The 21,671-nt window shown below is 50.5% G+C and overlaps 1 protein-coding gene across 1 annotated transcript; it reads left to right on the forward strand.

Annotated features, from left to right (window-relative positions):
* Positions 1-3,041: 3,041 nt before the first annotated feature.
* On the forward strand, positions 3,042-6,788 carry LOC144143244 (uncharacterized). The gene is made up of 3 exons (XM_077675028.1): positions 3,042-4,400; positions 5,094-5,255; positions 5,649-6,788. The coding sequence occupies exons 1-3, from the start codon at positions 3,042-3,044 to the stop codon at positions 6,786-6,788; spliced, it is 2,661 nt and encodes an 886-aa protein (XP_077531154.1).
* The last annotated feature ends 14,883 nt before the right edge of the window (positions 6,789-21,671 follow it).

The raw sequence follows: 21,671 nt of genomic DNA on the forward strand, positions 1-21,671 counted from the left end.
GTGCAGTCCGTGGATCCCGTGACGTGAGGCCCCTCGCACACCATGCACCGGGATGTGCACGGGTGGTTCTCAGCAGGAGTCGTCGCGCCGCAGGTGGAGCACCGCGGAGGGGTCCTGATGTTCGGGCATACATCTTGGTTCGGGCATACATACTTGACAGCAGACCGCGCATGCCTCCGTCTTGCGACGGAAAGGCTTGCACCGATACGTCGCTGCCCTGTATCGCACCCAGAAAGGGACTCGGTGGCCATGAAACAAGATTTGCACCATGTTGGAGGTGTTGAGACGTTTAGCGTCAAGAATTGGTAATCCAGAAAATACTGAACCGAAAATACTGCCCAACACTTGTTCCGGGCTGTCGTCGTGGGGAACATTGAAGATGAGTCTATTGGTGGTATTAGCTGGCGCGGACACATGGGTAGCTATTTCGTAACGTTGACCTCGAAGCACGAGAAACTTAATTCGGCGTATCGGGTCGCACGGTCTTCTGAAGGTGTGCCTATAAGGAGATAATTCGCCACGTTCTGTATCCTAATCTGATCTTCACGGTTAGGCGCCACTCCCCCTTGGGCCTGTATTGCGTCGGCCAGGGTGGCTTGTGCTACCGACGAAAGTGGAAGTCCTCCTCGGGGGCACAGGACGATTTTGACATCAGAATCTGGTAGAGGCGAAGCCGGTGGCGGGAGACGCGGGTAACGTTTCTCTTGCTTCGGTGCTCGCGCGGCGTTCGAGGTGCTCGTGGCTCCAGTCGACGAACGTGCTTGGTAGAGCAAGGCATGTTGCCGGTGACGAACTGTAGCCCAGCCTGGCTGCTGTAGCTCCTCGGGGTCGATATCCACTCCTTCTACGGCGTTTTCCATGCTGGTTATTGCGCTGGGCGGCGATGCGCCGAAGCTGGCGAGGCCGCTTGCAGGTGTTGCGCCGGCAGCGATGGCGACTTCCCTAGGCCTGTGAGGCCCAGCGAAGCAGCTAGCGTGGTGGATTTCGAATGTTTGTAACTGACGGTTGGGTAGGCTTACGGTCAGGATGTTGGTGTCCTCGGAATCCTTGTGACTTGCCGGTTCACGTGGTGCACAAGCTGGCAGCGTGAATGGGTTTCAAACGGCAAGACGGGGGTCCAAAAGCGGAGCTGATGAGGAATGCTTTCGCATCAAGCGGCCCCCTAGCGGCCTTTTCCCAATAGAATGGAGACATTGGTTTTGAATTCACCCGGGGTTCTCGAACCAGCTTTCGTTCACACCCGACCAGCGCACCAGTGGTTTCTCGGCTGAGAATGGCTTGGGATTTGTCGGACGATTTTCTTTTCTGTTTGCACAATAGCTGGCATTGCCTTCAATTTTTCCGCGTGGTTTCAAGCGGAAGGTACGTATGCTGGGTTTTATGGCATGGTAACTGCGTGGCCGTGTCTGTCAGGTAATCTATATTCTGGTAATACGGTGTGCCTTTTAACTGCACAACGTTGTACTGCGGGACATCATGTGACCTTTATGTTGCCACCGCGCCATGTTTTTGTTGCAAACACGCGGGGATGAAACTTTGGCAATTGGAGCTTTCATAGACCTGCTGCGAGTTTGGCTCGCTGAAACGGCGAAAACGGCAGGCCGCATCAACGGAGTCCTGGACTGAGGACCCCGACCACTTACAAGCTCGATCTCACTGTTCAATAAGTTTTTTCTTCCTACTCCTGCTCCCAAAGGCATTTGCTGCAGTGAACGCACTGGAAGCCCCATTAGGTATAACATTTTATACGCGTATCTGAGTGACGCCTTTGCATGACCAAGTAAACCAAAGACTACACATGTGCAAACCGATTAATGATTGTGTTTTTCTGTTTGTGGTTATCGGGTGCAATAAGTTACCGCCACGTGGGAGACTGATCTGTATATATGACTAATGTTTTCTTCGAAATAAATCAGTTGTGAGTGCAGCGCTGTCCTGTCTAACTCTCGTTCTTTTTTGTGCCGTGTTTCCGCGCGCTGGATTGTCAATCAATAACATTTTATATTTCTATGATTATTAAATTACAGGAAGTAAAGCAGAGCCTACACGCACTACACGCACGCGAGTTTCAATGCACAGTTATGTTAGATCTGAGTACTCCAGGCACGGAGCAAGATAAACAGGAGCGCCAACTTCGCTCTCTCCTGCGGGCTCTTAATGTCCACCACTCGCGGAGCGCAATGTAGATGGCGCAGCGAATGGTCCGGCGGCTAAGCGGCCGGCGTTCCACGTGCGCCGGCGGGCGCGTTGGCGGAACGCATGTCATGAAGTGCCCGTGGACGAGGAAGAAGAGGAGACCGAGCGCGCAGCTGCAACGAGTGCGTGCAGAAAAAATCGAACCAGGCCGGTGATCAGGGGACGCCTGTGACGCGCTGGGCTTGAGAGCGCGGCCCTGTGATCGTTCCGGGGAAGACCCGGAGCGCAACCGCTGCTGTTCCCGAGAGCCGTCCGCCGCTGATCCCGACAACCCGTGGGCTGGCCGTGCCTGGAGCTGGTGACGCGCTGGGCGAGAGAGCGCGGGTCCGGATTCACCTGTAGGTGGAACCCTCCGCTCACACCCGCTGCTACGCCCTCGAGCCGTGACTCATCAGAAAGGTCGACGATGCCTGCCCGACGTCCCGCGCCTGGTTACGACGGGGCCTAGAACCGGTCATCGAGCCAGCCTCACGGTGACGTCCTCGTCGACTCCGCACGCATCGGGACTTCAACACTTCGAGGGGCTGCGACAAAACCCCGTAGGACGTTTGCTTTACATTTCCGTTAGCCTCTTCCGTTAGCGGACATTTCCGTTAGCCTCTTGCCTTTTTTTAACGCTGATATCTTTCGTCTCGCGTACTTGCTTTCGTGCCCTAACTTCTGCTTCTTTCATGTCATGCATAAAGCAACGTTTACTTGCGCACGCACTGGCCACTGACTCGTGACTTTCACGCCAATCCTTGGCCCATTCATTACAAAAAGTGGCGAGCCTGCCAGGATTTCTTAACATCCGCTGAAAGGAGTCAGTGAGCCACGAGTGTGCCTGTAACGTTAGCTGCAACAGCATGGATCTTGAGAAGTTAATGGCAATGGGGACTCAGCTTGGACTCTCGGGACAAGAGCTTAGGGCGTGGATAGAGAGCGAACGAGCTGAGCAACGCGCCGCTAGAGCCGCCGAGAGGGAAGCCAGCCGAGAAACCGCTGAAAGAGCGAAAGAAGCTGCGGAAAGAGCGAAAGATGCTGCAGAAAGGGAGAAGGAGTTGCTATTGCTAAGGATCCGACTCCAAGAGAGTGGTGGTACCAGCCAACCAAATGTCGCCGCGGGAGGGGAAGTTGTTGCAACTCCGCCTGCGATTAACCCGCAGAAACTTCTTCCTCTATTCGATGAGAAACGCGACGACTTGCACGCGTACCTGCAAAGGTTTGAGCGCGTGGCAACTGGACAGCAGTGGCCTCAGGACAAATGGGCCCTAGCTGTAAGCATGTGCTTGAGCGGGGAGGCTCTTACTATCATAGGCCGTATGACCGCCGAAGAGTCCCTTGACTACGTCAAGGTCAAACGGGCGTTGCTGCAGCGGTTTCGGTTCACAGCCCAAGGGTACCAAGAAAAGTTCAGGAAGGCGAGGGCTGAGGATGGAGAAACCGGGAAACAACTAGCGGCAAGGCTTACGGGTTATTTTGATCACTGGATCGAGATGGCGAATGTGCAAAAAACATTCGAGGCTCTTCGTGATCAAATGATCGGCGAGCAATTCATACGCTGCTGCCATCCCAAGCTCGTCATCTTCCTGAAAGAGCGAGAGTGTAAAACTCTGAACGACCTGGCCGAGACTACAGATCGTTTTATCGAGGCACAAAACCTCTCAAACCTTGGAAAGTTTTCCGGGGACGACCGCGATACAGATAAAGTCGCGGCCGATTCACGGAAAAAAGTGCCACCCAAGTGCTTTGTATGCAATCGGCCAGGACACCAAGCTCAAGATTGTCGTAACACCCCTAAGGATCCAGCCAAATGCACTACTTGTGGTCGCCTCGGTCACAAAACCGAAAACTGCAGGAACCGTCCCAATGGCAAAGAGCAGGTTGCTGCTTGTGCTGTTACGGAGCCTCCGAGAGCCCCACAGAAATGCACGGAAATTGATGGGGACAAGCAGAGGGGTCCTGGTGTCGAGTCTCCTCGGGGCATCGCCGTGCAACCATCTGCTTTCCTTGTGAAACGAATGCCAGTAGTGGAAGGCCGTCTACTTGGACAACCTGTCACCGTCCTTAGGGACACGGGCAGTAATACTGTCATTGTTCGACGTGACCTGGTCGCGGAGCGCCATTTGACGGGAAAAACAACCCGGGTACTGCTCATTGACGGAACGGTTAAACAGCTAGCCGAGGCTAAGATATACGTCGAAACCCCGTACTTCGTGGGTGAGGTTAGCGCTGCGTGTATGGAACAACCGCTCTATGACCTCGTGCTCGGGAACATTCCTGGTGTGAGGGAACCTCACATGCCAGATCCCGACTGGCAGCTCAAAAACAGCGATATCCCGAACGCAGATCTCACCACAAATGCCACAGAGATACATTCAGACGTGTTGGTGTCTGCTGTCGCCAAGTCAAGTTCGGTGAAGGCTTCACCTTTAAAGGTACCCGAAATCAGCTGCGCAGACATCACAAGACAAGATTTGGCCAGGGAACAACAAGGGGACCCAACTCTCCGACGTTGTTTCCGCAAGTTAGGAAAGGATTTCGCCTCCAGAAAGGGACAGAAATATTCTTTCGTCAAATCAAATGACGTCTTGTACCGTCATTATAAGCTTTCCACGGGCAGAGCGTTCAATCAAGTCGTTGTCCCCAAGACGCTGCGGGAGCCGATCCTTCGAGTGGCCCATGAGAGCATCATGGCGGGGCACCAAGGTGTACGAAGGACGACCGACCGCGTTCTGCAAGAATTTTACTGGCCTGACCTACATGGAGACGTACAACGTTTCGTCAAATCTTGCGACTTGTGTCAAAGAACAACGCCGAAGGGAAAAGTCGGAGTTGCGCCTTTGGGGAGCATGCCACTAATTAGAACACCGTTTGAGCGGGTTGCTGTTGACATAATCGGTCCATTCTCCCCCAAGTCCCAGAAAGGAAACCGATACGTGCTCACGCTTATCGACTTCGCCACCCGGTACCCGGACGCCGTAGCTCTCCCAGCGATTGACTCAGCACATGTCGCCGAGGCCCTGATTGAGATATTCTCTCGTATCGGAATTCCCAAGGAAATCGTCACCGATCAAGGGGCAAGCTTTACATCAGAACTTATGCAAGAAGTCAGCCGTCTTCTGTCAGTCACACTTTTCCGCACTAGTCCCTACCATGCCATGGCAAACGGGCTAGTAGAAAAGTTTAACGGGACCTTGAAAACCATGATGAAGAGACTGTGCCAGGAGAAACCCCGGTCGTGGGACCGATATCTTGCGCCACTTCTTTTCGCTTATAGATAAGTGCCCCAAGCCAGCCTGGGCTTCTCCCCCTTCGAACTTATTTATGGACGACATGTACGAGGACCCTTAACCGTACTCAAGGAACTCTGGACAAAAGATAACATAGACGGTGAAGTCCGGACTACGTATGGATACCTCGTCGATCTGCGAGACCGACTTGAACTGACGTGCAAAATTGCCCATGAACAGCTTGAGAAGGCTCGGGAAAAACAAAAGAGTTACTACGATAGGAAAAGTCGCCCGAGGAAGCTTTCTGTCGGAAACAAGGTCCTCATCCTACTACCGACCGATTCAAACAAGCTGCTCATGCAATGGAAGGGGCCGTTTGAGGTTACCGAAAAGAAAAACGACGTTGACTACGAGATCAGCTTGGGCGGAAAGAGGAAGGTCTTCCACATAAACATGTTAAAGCTGTACGAAGAACGACAGCCCTCGCCACCTCCGCAAGCATCAGTTGTCACTACAATTGATGACGCCACAGATACGACGGACGAGCCAATTGACGACGAACCATTGGTCGACATCCTACCCACCCTTCCACTTCGTCAGACGCAGTCCTGGAGAGACGTCAAGTATTCACCTGACCTCGGTGAAGACCAAAGGGCTCAAGTGCAAGAGATAATACACGAGTATAGCCTCATCTTCTCGGACCTGCCCGGGAAAACAGACCTTGTACAGTGCCCGTTGAACTTAACGTCCGACAAGCCTGTACACGTTCCACAGTATCCGCTCCCGCTCGCACTTCACGAGACGATCGAAAACGAAGTTCAAGAAATGTTGGATATGGGCATCATTGAGAAATCCCAGTCTCCCTACAATGCTCCAATGGTGGCTATAAAGAAACCTGACGGCACCCTCCGGCTATGCATTGATTTTAGAGAACTCAACAAAGTTCTCGTCTCTGATTGTGAGCCAATCCCACGCATAGACGTCGTTCTCGCCCTCGCTGGCAAGAAAAAATTCTTCTCCAAGTTTGACTTCACAAAAGGCTATTGGCAGGTTCCAATGACTGCTGACAGCCGCGAGAAGACCGCCTTTTCGAGCTTGTCAGGGCTGTACCATTTCCGGTATATGCCTTTTGGTATAAAGACAGCGCCAGCCGTCTTTGCGCGTCTAATGAGAGCTGTGTTAGGCGGGCTAAAGAACGTCCACCACTACTTCGATGATGTCATCGTTGCCACTGACACCTGGCAAGAGCACTTAGAAACACTCCGTCAAGTGTTCGAGAGAATCAAAACGGCCAAGCTCACTATCAAGCCTAGCAAGCGCGAAATTGGAGAGCGCACCATTTCCTTTTTGGGACACCACATTGGAGAGTCTAAAGTTTAACCCCTCCTGAAGACCTTAGACAAGATCCTGGGCTCCAAGCGGCCAAGTACGAAAAAGGCGGTACAGTCCTTCCTTGGATTAACCGGGTACTACCGGAAATTCGTCCCCAACTATGCCGCTCTCACAAAACCACTCACAGACCTTACGAAGAAGGGGCAAAGCAACACTGTGTGCTGGGGCGACGAACAAGAACATGCCTTCATAACTTTGAAAAATCTACTTGCTTCAGCACCGATTCTGCAAGCTCCTGATCTTACCAAGCCCTTCATACTTCGCACGGACGCTTCCAGCACGAGCCTAGGCGCAGTTCTCCTACAAAGTGGCAACGAGGATGTCTTGCACCCTATCGCTTACGCGAGCCGCAACCTGTTGCCGAGAGAGACGCGCTACTCCACCATAGAGCGCGAGTGCTTGGCTCTAATTTGGGCGGTACACAAATTCCATATTTACCTATATGGAAAGCCTTTTGTCATACAGTGTGACCACCAGCCGTTGAAATACTTGCAGTCAGCTCAGCACATCAACAGCCGTGTATTGCGTTGGAGCCTTCTGCTCCAGGAATACTCGTTTACCGTGGAGTACATCAAGGGAACCGACAATGTAGGGGCTGACTACATGAGCAGAGTTCAAGCCTCGCCCCTCTCTTTTGTACATAGTGTGTGCTATTCAGTGGTTTTTAACGCGTAATTGTGATCGTACATTTGTTTTGTGGATTTTTCTATACCCTTCGTGCGTGTTCTGTGCGGTGAAGTGTGCCGGTAGGACTGACTGTGCTCTTGTGGACTGTCCGCAAGAACTTTTCCACCGGTACTGCGAACTTCTTCCAACTCCACAATGCCTTTTTAACTTTGAGAATAGTTGTTGCTCCCCAACAACTTTCTTAGACCCGGGGTCATTGTCATGAAGTGCCCGTGGACGAGGAAGAAGAGGAGACCGAGCGCGCAGCTGCAACGAGTGCGTGCAGAAAAAATCGAACCAGGCCGGTGATCAGGGGACGCCTGTGACGCGCTGGGCTTGAGAGCGCGGCCCTGTGATCGTTCCGGGGAAGACCCGGAGCGCAACCGCTGCTGTTCCCGAGAGCCGTCCGCCGCTGATCCCGACAACCCGTGGGCTGGCCGTGCCTGGAGCTGGTGACGCGCTGGGCGAGAGAGCGCGGGTCCGGATTCACCTGTAGGTGGAACCCTCCGCTCACACCCGCTGCTACGCCCTCGAGCCGTGACTCATCGGAAAGGTCGACGATGCCTGCCCGACGTCCCGCGCCTGGTTACGACGGGGCCTAGAACCGGTCATCGAGCCAGCCTCACGGTGACGTCCTCGTCGACTCCGCACGCATCGGGACTTCAACACTTCGAGGGGCTGCGACAAAACCCCGTAGGACGTTTGCTTTACATTTCCGTTAGCCTCTTCCGTTAGCGGACATTTCCGTTAGCCTCTTGCCTTTTTTTAACGCTGATATCTTTCGTCTCGCGTACTTGCTTTCGTGCCCTAACTTCTGCTTCTTTCATGTCATGCATAAAGCAACGTTTACTTGCGCACGCACTGGCCACTGACTCGTGACTTTCACGCCAATCCTTGGCCCATTCATTACAACGCATTCCTTCGGCTTTTGTCGTCTGCTTCGGCGACGGAAGTTTTGGGCACGGAGTGCTTTGGGCCTGCGTCGGCGCCGCTTCGCGTTCATTGCGCTCCTCCTTCGCACGGCTTCATTAACTTGTTCTACAGCACCTTCTGGGTAACCCGAACCCGAAGGAATTCAGTGGTCGTACGGCACGGCAAAGATGCGTTAAGGATTGGTTTGCATTGCGGGAAAACAAAATGTTGGGCGCACATATAGACATATGGCTGCTATACAAGCTCTACCTTTTGCGCAGTGCTTGCCGAAAATGTGACTCCGTTTGAAAATTAGTGAACACCAATTCGGCTGTGTTTTAACAGGTTTTACAAAAGGCGAAAGGTGCAACTGGTTCTGATCACTAGCGATTATAAAGTTGCCTCAGCTTTCTCGCCGTTCTCCAACTTACGTCAAAAACAGAGTGTGCCTAGAACACGGACCGCCACTCACGCGCTCATCAGAAAATAACAGAAAAGCGATAACATCACCCGCGACTGCCCGCGCCGTAGCAATCTGCTTAAGATCGAGGACCTGACAGTGCGGTCTTTTCACAAGCCTTCATTTCGCGATATTTGAATTCGTCCGGACCCTATATCTCTGTGGTGATGACTCGCCAAAAGAAAAGGTTTGACGAGCCGGTTGTTTTGCTGGTCAGCCGCTTAAAGAAAAATCGCGCCTATCCACCGCGTGAATGTGGTTGGAAAGCAAAGCTGTAAACGGCACCCGAAACGATTACCCATGCGACGTCACTTAAATTCACTCACATCGCTCTACAAATAGTCAAACCAGAGAGAAGTAAAATGCAGTTAACCACACCAATTATCACTTCAAAGAGATATTCTTGGTAAGCTTAAATCAATGCATGATGCATGAACGGTGTTTGTTTTAGTTGTATTGGTGTAGCACAAGAGTGGAAACTTTTTTAAATAAAATTAAAGTAAGCTCTAACCCGGTGTTAGACGATCTGACTTCTCCGTCTCTGCGCCGCGGACGGAGGCGACGAGTTTTGCGGCAGAGAAGGAGGAGAAGGAGGAAGAAATACTTCTGTTCAGATTTCTGAACGGCCCAGAGTGCAGCCCTTGGGAGTGATTCCTTCTTCTGTGGGGCCCATATGCAGTCCGCGCGGCCTGTGTTCTGTCCACCCGCTGAAGCTGGGTAGGTAGAGACGGCCTGGACAGCAGCATCTCCCATTGCTCTTGTTAGATAGTTGACGGAAAGAGAGGGTGCTCAGGGCTAAAGTCGCACACCCCGATTACGGGGCGAGTGTTCCTACTTCTGAGCAAAATTTACATTCATCGTCGTAGCGATTCCGATACATTAAGTGAAGACGCGCAGTTGTGGGAAGGCGCCTGGATAGTATGCGCCGTAGGGTAGTTTTTGTTCTCTTGAAAGGTCAGGGTAAGGCGAAGGTACGATCTGTCTCACAAGGCGATAATGCTGGGTTATCTCCCTGAACGTGACAAGCGGGTGACGGTCCTCGTGCAGCTCCGTAGCACGGGAGTTAAAAGCGCAGGCTTGTTGGGTGGGCGTATTTGTTGCCCTCCATTGAAGCGTGAGGGGGTGTCCAGATGAGCTTAATGGAACGGTTTGGGGGAGTGGTTTTGTGGCACACGCAGTGCAGGTCAGGACACGCAACCCGACTGGTAATTCAAGTAGGCTCGCTGGGAATCGGTGACTACCCTCCGAACCCCTGGTTGAGTGAGAGTCAAGGTGATGGCTGCCTCTTCTGCTGCCGTCATTTCTCGGGTCCTAAGGGAGGTACACGTCAGGAAGTTGGTTCTGGAGGTAGCACGATGGCGTATTGCTGCCCTCGATGTTTGGAGGCGTCTGTGTAGATAACTGCATGGTCACAACCGAGTGTGGTGTATAGTGCTTGAGCCCATGCTTTTCGGTTAATTTTAGTAGCCAAGAGTCGTAGAGTGCGTCAAGCGGAGTGACATTCTGGGCTGCCCAGCCAATCTTGTGAAGCATGCGGTTACCCACCGCAGTTGTGAGTCGGACCTTCTGGTTAGAAAGATGACCTTCTAGCAGCTCTTCCGCCGTGTTGTGGAGCCCCGTGCTAAGCAGCCTCTGTGTGGACGCACTCATCAGAAGATCAATGGCCTGCTCGACCGCCTTTCTGATCATTATATCAAGCATCTATATGTCTTTCTTGTCGAGCAGAATACAGGGGTGGACGTAAGTGACTCTCGAGAGGACAAAAGCTTTAATTAATCGAAACTTATCAGATTCCTTTACACCTCGCTTCTTGGTGGAAAGTCGCCTGATCATGTGTATGATTTGATTAATGCTATTTTTGAGGCTCTGCAAGGAGACGTCACTCTTCGTGTTAGCCTCGAGATGTAGGCCCAGGATCTTGATGCTGGGACTTGGAGTTATGAACTTGTCATGAAGGAGTATTTGAATGTATTCCTTGGTTTGGCGGAAGGCGGACGACAAGGAGTTGTGATTTTTTTACGTGAACACTGGAGGTCACAGGCTTTAGCACAACGGCGTACTAGAAAGAGATGACATGCATTGGTGTGACCTTCCTTTAATTTTTGTAACTCTTAGCACATGAGCAAGGTGCGCACAGACCCGCTAGACAGTCGTGAGTGGTCGCGTGACGCTTTCACATGGCATTCAGCGAGAACGCAGGGGGTAAACCCGCAGATGTGCTTGATGAGTACATCGCCTGTATACCCCGTCTTCGCGTGGGCTCGTAGCTGAATCGGTAAGACAACGGGCCCTCTCTCTTGGTTAGTCTATTGGTTCCAGGTTTGATTCCAGGCGGTGCCAGTAAATTCTTTTATTTATTCGCTGGAGTTTTCTCGTGACACCAACGGTCGCGAAAGAACCCTTGGGGGGTAGAGGTATAAAGCTTTGCTTTAAAAAAAAACGCTGGGAACTCTCGTCGGCCCAAAATTGCAGCCATACAAATCGTAGCATTTTATTTGGAGTCCATGGCGTTATTGACGAGATAACACGACCGTAGAGCGACAGTGAATATCGGGCGGTAAGTTGCGGTATGGGTTACAATGAAGATTGCGTTTGATATTCTTGGGTGCCTTAACAAGATGACAGTGTTTTCGTACACTTATTACAAGAGGGCAGCCGTCCAATTCAGTCATTGGCACAGAAATGTGTGGCTCATTGCCGTTTGCCGATGGAGACTCCGGGCGACCCCTGTAAGCATTGTTCGTGCGCAGAAGCGGCATAAATAATTAAGCAGGCGGCCGGAGAGCGGGCCAACAACAGAGGGTAATTTTTGCGCTGCATTGGTTTGTCGTAAGCAGAATCACGCTAGACTGCATGTTGTGGCGTTTAATATTACTCTTGCTCATTCTTTGGTGATTCTAAAGTCGTCGTCGTTCAGTTGCGTCTTACGTCTGCTGAGTTAGTACAATATTTTTAGCGGATCTTCATAATGTCAGAATAAACGCCCCCCCCCCCCCCATAGGGAATAAGCGATCGCCATGTATGCGGTGGCGTGCGATTATCTCCGCCGTCTACTCTCCGGCTGCGCACGGGTGTTTATATTCCGCGCGTGCAGGCATTCCTCCTGCATAGTAGGACTGGCACACGACAGGCGTCGTTGCGAAAGAAACGACGCCTCTGGGGAGAGCGAAGAAGGGAAGAGCCATGTACAGAGGCACAGCGACGAGAGGGCAAACGAAGGAGGAAAAGAGCAAAGGGAAAGCTGGGCGGCCGGCGGCGCGTGGACATTATCGGTCCGAGCAAAAGAATTTTTCTGGGCCACAGTCGGCGCTCCTCTTTATATCTTGCTCCGTGACTCCAGGTAAAATAAGGAACATAAGGAAGCACCAGGTGGCTTTCGTCTGATCTTCGTTTTCCATGAAGATTGATCAAGCACCTCTATCTGTTTCGCTCCGCTGGGGCAAACGCGAGTGACGGATCTGCGGTCGCTGCAGAAGAAGAAATAACGACAGCGCTTGGAGCTGGCGCGTAACAGTGGTTTGGACAAGTATGCAGCTGATTGATAGACATGCCGAGAAGGAAGCACTGGTACCACGAGTATTTTTTTTTTATAACAGGCTTTCCGGACCTTGTGGGAGCAGCTAGTCTCGTTTTTCGGTGTGCAGAAACACTTCTAAAAGCACGTTGAGACAAATTAATTCAGAAGGGCAAGAAATTTAGCCTTGCCTAATTATTGATTCTCACTTTAGCGCAGGATTCATTGGATTCTTACTGTGGTGGTTCCTGCCTCTGCTTGTGAATTAAATACTAAGCACCTATAGTTGGCCTAATGTATATGCTAACAAGAGAAACACTATGCTGTGGCCCGAACGCAAGTTCATTTCGTTCAAAAATGCCTGTTTTCATTGTAAGATCTCAGAAAAGACAATCAATGAACGAGGTCACTCAAAAGTAAGTGTTAGGGCAAGGTCTTCGGTCTAACTACCTCATTCTTTCTGAACATTTTTTCGAGTGGTTAGACCTAGATTAACCCTTACATTGATTTAGATATTCGGGGAGATCGTAACATCTATTTGTTTATTATTTTCAAAATAACCCACCCTACATGCACTCCGTGGGAGGGTCTTACATACCACGTAAATCACAGCACAAAGGTAAAACGCAGTACCCTGCAATAATGTAATAGAAACAAACACAAAAACATAAAGGGTTAAGTAAATTACTGTGAATCACGTGAAATCTGAACAAATAAACGAAACTCATGGGGAAGACACTCAAAAATGTATTTTTCAGAACACCCTGTCAAAAGTAATACAACGTCCCAGGGACGTTCAATAGCCTGCGGAAAGAAGTATAAACAATAGCAAGAAAAGAAAAAGGTAAATCCACAAGTTACGCTTTGAAATTACATTAGTCGTTTGAAATGAAGTTTGCTTTGAAATGATTACGCATGTTTCTGTGTAGAGCATCTGTAAATTTTCAATCATTTTTTATTACAACGTGTGATGGCAGAATATTGCCTTCTCTAGCGGTTCGAGGTATGAATAATTGAATAAATGCGAAGGAACAACAGGTGATGCGTTTCAAATTTGAGGATGATAACTACGCGGGAACACGACTAAGGGTTCAGAAATGAAATTATTATGAAGAGTGAGATTATTGTCATGTCTATAAAATGGCCTGAAATGAGATACACAACTGAATTGGACAAAGCTTCGAGCTCGTCGCGTTTTTTAGTGCTGTTACACAGCTGTGACGTGAAAAATTCGAATAGATGAAGTGTGCATAACAATTTTGAAGGGATTAAAAATCGGTTATTGGGTATATTTGATTACAATTTTATATAGCTGAATTGTACTCCATTTTAGGACATACTTTTGTTGTGCATGCCGATTTCCGTACGTGCACAGGAGCATGTTTCAAGTAAAGCTTCAGAAAGCCAACAGCATGGTTTGCAGAACCGAAAATATGGTAAATATGACCATTCCACCTCAAGTTAGTTTTAAGGTGAACGCCAAGGTTTTTCTAGGCAGAAACGTGTTCCACGCAATTGTTGTTTAATATGGTAGGCGTTGATGGGCGGAGTGCATACTTAGTGAAGGACATTAGATAAAGAACCATAAGTAGCGCCAACGGAGCCAACCGTCGGTCATAGTTTGCATCACCGTGGTTGCGCCCATTTTTCTTCGCCTATTCTCTCGTTTTTGCAGAAAATGTTTTTTTAAATCGCGCTATGAGACTTTTGAATCCATCCCAACACTCTCCCGACCAAACAGCTTCAAGCAAATTCTATTCCTAGTGGGTAAAGAAGCTGTATTGCGCACGAGAACATTACAGGCGCACTTTACAATCCCATACATGAAAAATTCCCCGCATTTCCCCGAGGGGAAGAATGTGAAAGTGCGAATGCACGAGTTGAATTTGCGAGGTTCGGTAATGTTCGCGAAAGAGAGATCATACACACACACACAACTACAAAGAAAGAAAGATGCATTTATTCACAGACACCTATTTGTGTTGTCGTTGTACTTGATTGCTGGAGCGGATCTCAGCTTTGAAATTTCGTGTCAGTACTCCTTTAAGCGGGTGCATTAGCCCTTCTCACGCCCGATTCCTGGCCAATCCCCCACGTGGGTATGTGCCATGTCAGCGGCCAGGCAGCGCGCGCCCATCTCCCCCCGTTGCCAAGGAAGACGAGGAGATTCCTGGCCAATCCCCCACGTGGGTATGTTATGCGGACATCGCCGGTGGACGCAGGTTCAGGGTCGCTTAAGAAGTGCATTCGCACTTAAAACAGTTTTTGATACTTCCAAACTTCCGTAGCAAACGCGGTAGCAGTCTCCTAATGAGCACTAACTGGCCTACTCTGGTGGGTGGCGATGCCTTCCTGTCGGTAGCATGGGCGAATTTCAGCTCTTACAGGTACTCGGCTGTTACATGTACTGTTAACGAGAATTGATTCAAAAGTCGCCTTTGGCGCCTCCAGAGCAAGCGAAGTGCCTCGGGTGTCAAAAGCAAGCTGCTACCCACTGTCCACCGGTTGTGTTGTCAGCCACCTCCCAGTGAGAAAACTGACCGGCGTAAGGCGGGTGCTCTTTCTTACGTCATTGTATACATACGTGAGGGGATGGGAATTTATCACCGCCTCCACTTTCATCAAAATGATGGCCACAAAAAATCTTCTTCGCATCCCTTTCTTCAGTGCCCCGTTCACTGAACAAAGCACCATTTTCTAAAGGCATCCCAACCATGGTGCCCGCTCGACAGTGAATTTCCACTCCATCCCTGCTCTAGAAAAGCGGCCGATAACATCTGCATGTTGGGACATGTTGCAGATTTCGAGCAGTTCTTTGCCGGTGCGTTTCATTACCAAGGCATTGTCCGCGTAAAGGATGCGAAACAGCCCTTCTCCGTGACACAAATCTGCGGAAAGCTAGCAAAAAGCTCGCAGTTGACATGTCATGTACCAGTTCTAAACGCACAGCTGGCGTATCCGAACAGAATACTAGCACTATGCCGTCCTTAAAGGTGACGCCACTGTCTCTAACATAAATGGGTTCCACTGAGTTAGTGCCCATCACTTCGAACCGATCAGCTCGGGTTTTCCGATCGTTCGGCAGAGACCCCATTGGCGCGAACGCCGGTGTAGCACTAAAGCACTGAAAGGTCACACACGCACGCACCACCTTCTTCACGAGTTCTTTGCCTAGCAGAATTCAGTATGTCTCACGAAGCTGGACGAAGACGTCTCTTACTCCGGCTTGCAGAAACTGTCAGTGGGCGTCCATCGGCAGCAGCATTAGCTCTTCTCTTTAGGCTAGACGACGGGGTTTCGCTCGCAGAAAGCCATGCTTGCCGAGTGGGGGCGACTCTTCATCCAATGGACTCCTTCGTCGTCAATGAAGGTGAGAAAGTCTCGTAGGAAACAATCACGAGCGCACTGGTTTCCTTCAGCTGCACATTCAAGGTCTGCCGATAACGCCTACTGGTGCGCCTTTCTCCGCCAGTGTGCTCAAGCTGGTTGAATCTTCTTAGAGGTGATAGGTCCCTTCTTTTCTTTTGTGCACCTCAGGTTGTGTAGGAGAGGAAAACCCCAGCGGTAGTTCGGTTGTCCTCAAATGCTGCGCAAAATCTGGAAATATCCACCAGTTTCGCAGATGGCTCTGGGGCAATGTGTAACACATCAACTTGTTGTTGGCGCTCCTCAAGATGGTCTTGTGGCAGCTCAGCGCGTTTTGCTTTCAGCCAGTTCGTCGCCGGCTATGACAACCATTCCGGCCATTTCCACCTAGGATCAGATGATACCACTTTCTAGGCCGTCAAACCCGCTGTCATAGGGTTAGCAGAATTGTCCTTCCCAGAGCCGTGATGTCAAGTCGCGTACAGAAATCATACAGTCGCGTATGATTTCTTGTACGCTGATTTGGACGAACGATTTTCATCTGCTCGCCTCTCTGGTTATCCAATGCGAGGTAATTCATGAATCACTCCAAAAGTGAACGTCGCTCACTTTGATTTAGAGGCACGCTTTGAATGAATTATAAAGCCACACGGCTATGAAGCCGGCATAGACTCAAGCATGGGCAAGGTGGCCTCTTTCAGCGGTGCCACTCAGCGTTTTCCCAGAAGTTGTGTCGTTGTTGTGTCTCCAGTGACGTCGGTAGTTAAGAGGTAGACGACTGCCCGGTAGGCCACTGCGCAAGCATCTGCTTATATGTAGAGCACCCGATGGGTCACGTTTCCCAGTATCTCCATGGCGTAATACCTCGGCACACTGATTCCCTTCAGGTTCAGAGATCCTAGCACACATCAATCCATTTATCAGTAAGTTATATGGCAGTTCGTCATCCCATTCGAGGTCGCGTTTCCAGATCTCCTGATAGAGGAGTTTGCATATCACGACAGATGATGACAGGATTCCGAGAGGATTGTATAAACTAGCTTTTGTATGGACAACGAAACGTTTTGTGTCAACTCCGCGTTGTGCGAACTTCCCAGCACTTTCAGCACGTTTGCTGCTTGTCACGAACTTCTTTCTCCGCCGTCTGTCTGTGCAAACATTCCTGTTAAAATACCACTTCTGGAGTGTCATGCTGGGCAGCCTTAATATTTCCTTTGCTTCGGCATACAGTCGCTCTGCCTGTTCCACTCTTGCCCCACAGCCAACAATCGTAAACATACACCAATTTACTTAGCGCCCAAGCAGTGCCTCGGAAGGCGCTCTCCATCGTTTTGAAGTGGTGCTGAAGATAAGCGGCGAGCAAGAACGGACTTGCAGTCGTTCCAAATGCCTCCGTCGTCATTCGCTAAGTCTCAATTTCCGGAATTGGTTCATTTCCTCGCTGATTGTCTTTGTACAAAAGGAATCGAAGCACGTTTTGATCCCATTCTTTCACCCGATTGACAAAAAGGACTTTAGCACATCCGCGACCAAAACAATGGTCTGTGTGCAAACGTTCAGGAGCAAGGCGACCAGATCCGGGTAAGGTTCAAGTGGCTTTCCAAGCGGTCGATCAAATATTTTGAGTTGGCGCTGTGGGATGAAGCGTCAATTTCAATTCAGAGCTTTGAGCTGCTCCGGTTTTGTCGTACTATAGCGTGGTGTGGCATGTAATATAGTACCTTCGCTGCTCCTCCATTCCTCACTTAGTCATCAACCGTCTCTGCTATTCAACTAATCTGATACTATTCAACTAAACTGCCTGATCGTACTCTTGGAGGAGGAATTTGTTTTAAATGCATAGCATTTTAGTTAATCTCAATGTCACGCGGCATGGAGGAAAAAAAAAGCTTAGGAGAGGCCCCCAGCTATCCCTGCGCATTGGCAAAAGTGTGGAGGAAGTCACGTGTTTTCGGCGGCCATTGGAAGTCGCGTTAGCAACGGCGTCCTAGCAACAGCCCGCCCGCCGTTCGCCAGTCATGGAGGAAAGGCAGCGCCTGCCTTGTCGTCCGATTGCGAAGATTGCTGCTTCGCTTTGCTGAGCTGTGGTCTTGCGGAACTCGAAAAGGATGCTGCGAGTTGCGACAGCTGCGCCGATGTGAATATGTCATTTAATTTCTACTTGCAAGTGCACCTTGTACCGCGTCAAGCTATTGCTCCGGTCGCGATCACGACGCGACTATTGAAGTGCAGATATCGTGAACGCGCCGTCCCGTCGTACGGGGGGACAGCCGTCTGGTAGATTTTCGGGAAGTGATACACGGTGTGCAGTACGTAGGCGACTTGCAACCGAACGATTCGCAACTCAATTTTTTGGTTATCGCCGCTGCAATATACAGTTTGCTAGGCCGGCAATGCGCGGCAGTGCTTTTGCAAGGTAGATTCCCAGTTGATATAATTCCATCGTCCTATTACCTTAGTAGGTGTCCGTCTGTTGACTGGAAGAGTGCTGGATCTGGAATCTGGATCTTTTTGTGGTCTCGCTCTGGATTTCGCTCTTCAACGCTTCATACTGCGAGGTTAGTGTATGAACGTTTTCAACTGATATCACCTTGAATTTATTGACACTGAGACAAGTTGAAACTTGGCGAAAAAAAGTTTATTGACGCCACCCACCCTCTCATTTTTTTTTTTACTCAAAACGTTTTGCCTCCTCCTCCTGCTCCTCCTTCGCAAAAAATTCTATCGAATTAAGGCACGCGAACAACGGTAAAAACATTCCACATTTTTTTAGCGTGAAATCTGCATGAAGTACTGCTTACCTATATATATAGAACGGCCGTTTAATTGACTAGTCATCTCTGGGATTGCCAGTGAAACTGCAACGCAAACTTGGGCACTTTCCAGTCCGGTAGCCGCACGGCGTTCGCCCACTGTTTGCGGCGTTCTCCATCGCTTGGGAACCTATAAACGGCGGCGATTGCAAACAAAGGATGAATGCACACCAATGTACAGCGGAATGATGCACCAACCGGTGGAAAGTGACGCCCAATTCCTTGGGTACCGATCGCGACTTGCAGCCTGGCACCGAGCATTGCGGCATTGTTAGAGCGAGCCGCTTCGTAAACCTGCTGCGGCCACACTGAAGACGTGTAACAGTGTAACCACAGAACAGGGAGGATTTTAGAGAAGCAAAGGTCTAGCTTTGCCTGTAGTGCCAGAAAAATCGTAGCGGCGGCGTCGTGAACTACGGTGGGAGCCCGCTTGGTGCCGCTGAAACAAGGCTTTGTAAACATGGCGGATGCTTTTTGCACAGGCCGCTTGAGCTCCTTAATAACATGGCTGCTCTCGCACGGCAGCCGCCGGCTCGCTGCTCCTGCTGGTTGCTGGCTGGCCGCGTGTTTACTTGCGCCGCGCTAGTGAAGTGATGTTACGCCAGGGGACCAAATGGCCTCTACTGGCACAGACCACAGTGAGCAGCAAGTGAGAACAAATCGTTTATTGACATCTGCAAGTTTACAGGGGCAGTCGCTTTTGTGACTTTTTTTTTTTTGCCATAACAACTAGTTCACTTGCGCTAAGATTTCGTACGAAGGGCACACAACCAGCACTCAGTCGACGTTCGCACGTGCGATGTGCCCACCTTCCGCATCCATCACATTGGAGAGCGGCGACGTTGTCATGCACAACCTTTTCGCAGCGGCTGCAAGTAGGACGTGACGACGTGCGTTTGGGGCCGGGATTGATCGCAATGTCTCCAGCGAGCAAGAGGCACAACGTGACTGTCGGGCGGCCAGGAAGGGGTGCGCACATGTGGCGGCATACCTTGGGGCGATGCTTCAGCGAGGTGGTGGGAACCAACTCCGTGCACAGCGCGCGAGACAGACTTGTAGTGGCGAGCACGCTCAGACGGGCGCATCCGTCGTGAGGAGCAACACGTACGTTTAGCGAGTCCGTAAAACGAAGAGTGATGCCAATAGCAAGAGGAGTCGCAGCCTGGCTATAGGCCTAGATGCGCCATCACAACAAGTCGATGCGGCGCTACAGCGGCCCCGCTAACACGGGCTCCAACAGGCTCACGCGGGTCGCTGAGCCTTCCCGGTGGCACGTATCACACTTACTGCATGTTCACAGCGCAGAAATACTCAAGAAAACTAGATTTGACAAGACCACAGAGAATAAGTTAACCGCAATCCAGCTTGGCTTAGCTTGGCTTTGTGGTTGCGAATTCACAAGCGAGGTGGTGCGCCAGTCGGCTGTTCGTAAAAAGTTGCGTAAATTTTGCTCAACAGATGTTTGATGCGGAACTTGTTAATAATCTTTTTAAACAACACATTGTAAGCGAACTTTGTTGGCTCTCTGAGTCACGGAATGAATGTTTTGTATTCTTTACCAAAAGTAACCTCTCGGTTGCGCCGTCTGGTGGACTTGATTAGGAAAACTGCCGCTGTAGGTTGGTGTCGATTTTTACGCCGCCTATAGGGAAACCAAGGAACGTCCAGGCTTAAGAGGCCTGGTGTAACCGCGCGTTTAGGTTCACGGTCACGCGCTGCAAAACGGCCTTCTATCTGCCTATCAGCTGATTTCCGCCGGCTCGGCGCTGGCAGATGCAGACGACAAGAGAGGCGATACAGGACGGAGGAGGCGGAGAAGGTGCACCGAGAGAGAGAGGCAAAAAGAATCCGCATGCAGGGCCAATGGTCTGCCATTCGACTTACAGAAATGGCGTTTCCGGCTGCGCTGGGTGTGACGTCAGGGCCTCTCCTAAGCTTTTCTTTCCTCCATGTCACGCGGCGTTGGCGTGCCTTGTCGTAGTCCGCAGGCGCGCCTTGTCGTAGTCCGCAGCCAGGCCACTACACTATAAAAGAAATAACAGCTTCCGGCTTCGAACCCATGACGCCGCGGGCGGAACGCAAGGCGCCCGGCGCACAACCAACCGAGCCACGAAACCGACACAGATTTCGATGCACCGAACGCGCCTTATATCCTTCACTCATTTCTGGTTTGTTTCGAAAGCGCTACAAGTTGTCCCGCGCCTCCGAAAGATGGCGACACGGGTCCCGCGATCGAGAGATACGACTTGCCGGCGCACCCCCTCGGAAATGCTGTGCATTTGATCGTGCCCCTCGCGAGGGAGATGTCTTTTTTTCTATTTATGTTAAGTTTCTTCACCTTCTCTACTCTCTTTGTCACCACCTGCTTGTTCTAGACACGCCGGACGTCAGCCTTCGAAAGGAGGATAACTTCGTATCTGCCATTCGAGTAAATGATGGTGACCTCAAAGTTGCGCCTAACGTGTTCCCTGGAGGGTCGCAATCTAAGGCGTCGGTGACTCCCACGCTTTCGTACTCCCGAAAGTTCCTTAAAAGCGAGGCTCGAGCTCTGGTGCAGTTGCCTTCAGGACGATCACTAGGAAACAAGTCATGCTGCTTGAGCATGACCCCGTTCGTCTCTGGACTCCCCATCCGCAAACAGATTCTAATGCAGTCAGACTTTCCGTCAGTCGGTGGACCCACCCGCTCATCAACGTCTAGTACAGGTGGGATACCAGCCGCTAGTCAATGTCTCGATCGCTCTGTCCACTCAAATCCTCTTCAACTGTTGTAGGCGGAGCTACAACTGCGAATTTAGTACTTCAGATCCTACCTGTGTTTTGCCATACTGCCCTCACAAGTGCCGATCAGTCGAGGCAGTTGCGGAAACGCAAAACAATCGCAGCAAGAAAAAGCAGTTAAGAAAGCAATACATACCTTAGAAAAGTACAAAAAACCAGCAATCAATGCCCCTTTGAAACAAGAGTTAACGCAAATTGTCAGTTTGAATCATTTTTTTTATAGTCCGTATATCGCTCACTATATTCATGCAAAATAAACAAGGCATTTTACTTTAAAAACCACTACAGGGCATTGTAAACACCGTGCCAATTATTCTGTGAGGAGATGAAGAGATTGCTTTGCCGCGCAGAGCCGATAAT

The sequence above is a fragment of the Haemaphysalis longicornis genome, unplaced genomic scaffold (genome assembly GCF_048455015.1).
Source record: "Haemaphysalis longicornis isolate Haplotype H1 unplaced genomic scaffold, Haemaphysalis longicornis Haplotype H1 scaffold_6, whole genome shotgun sequence".
NCBI classification, from domain to species: domain Eukaryota; kingdom Metazoa; phylum Arthropoda; class Arachnida; order Ixodida; family Ixodidae; genus Haemaphysalis; species Haemaphysalis longicornis.

Coding starts and splice junctions, on each gene's coding strand:
- LOC144143244 (XM_077675028.1), top strand. CDS start 3,042: ATGGATCTTGAGAAGTTAATGGCAATGGGGACTCAGCTTGGACTCTCG. Junction 4,401..5,093: donor CCCCGTACTTCGTGGGTGAG/GTTAGCGCTGCG, acceptor TTCTCCCCCAAG/TCCCAGAAAGGAAACCGATA. Junction 5,256..5,648: donor AAATCGTCACCGATCAAGGG/GCAAGCTTTACA, acceptor GCCCATGAACAG/CTTGAGAAGGCTCGGGAAAA.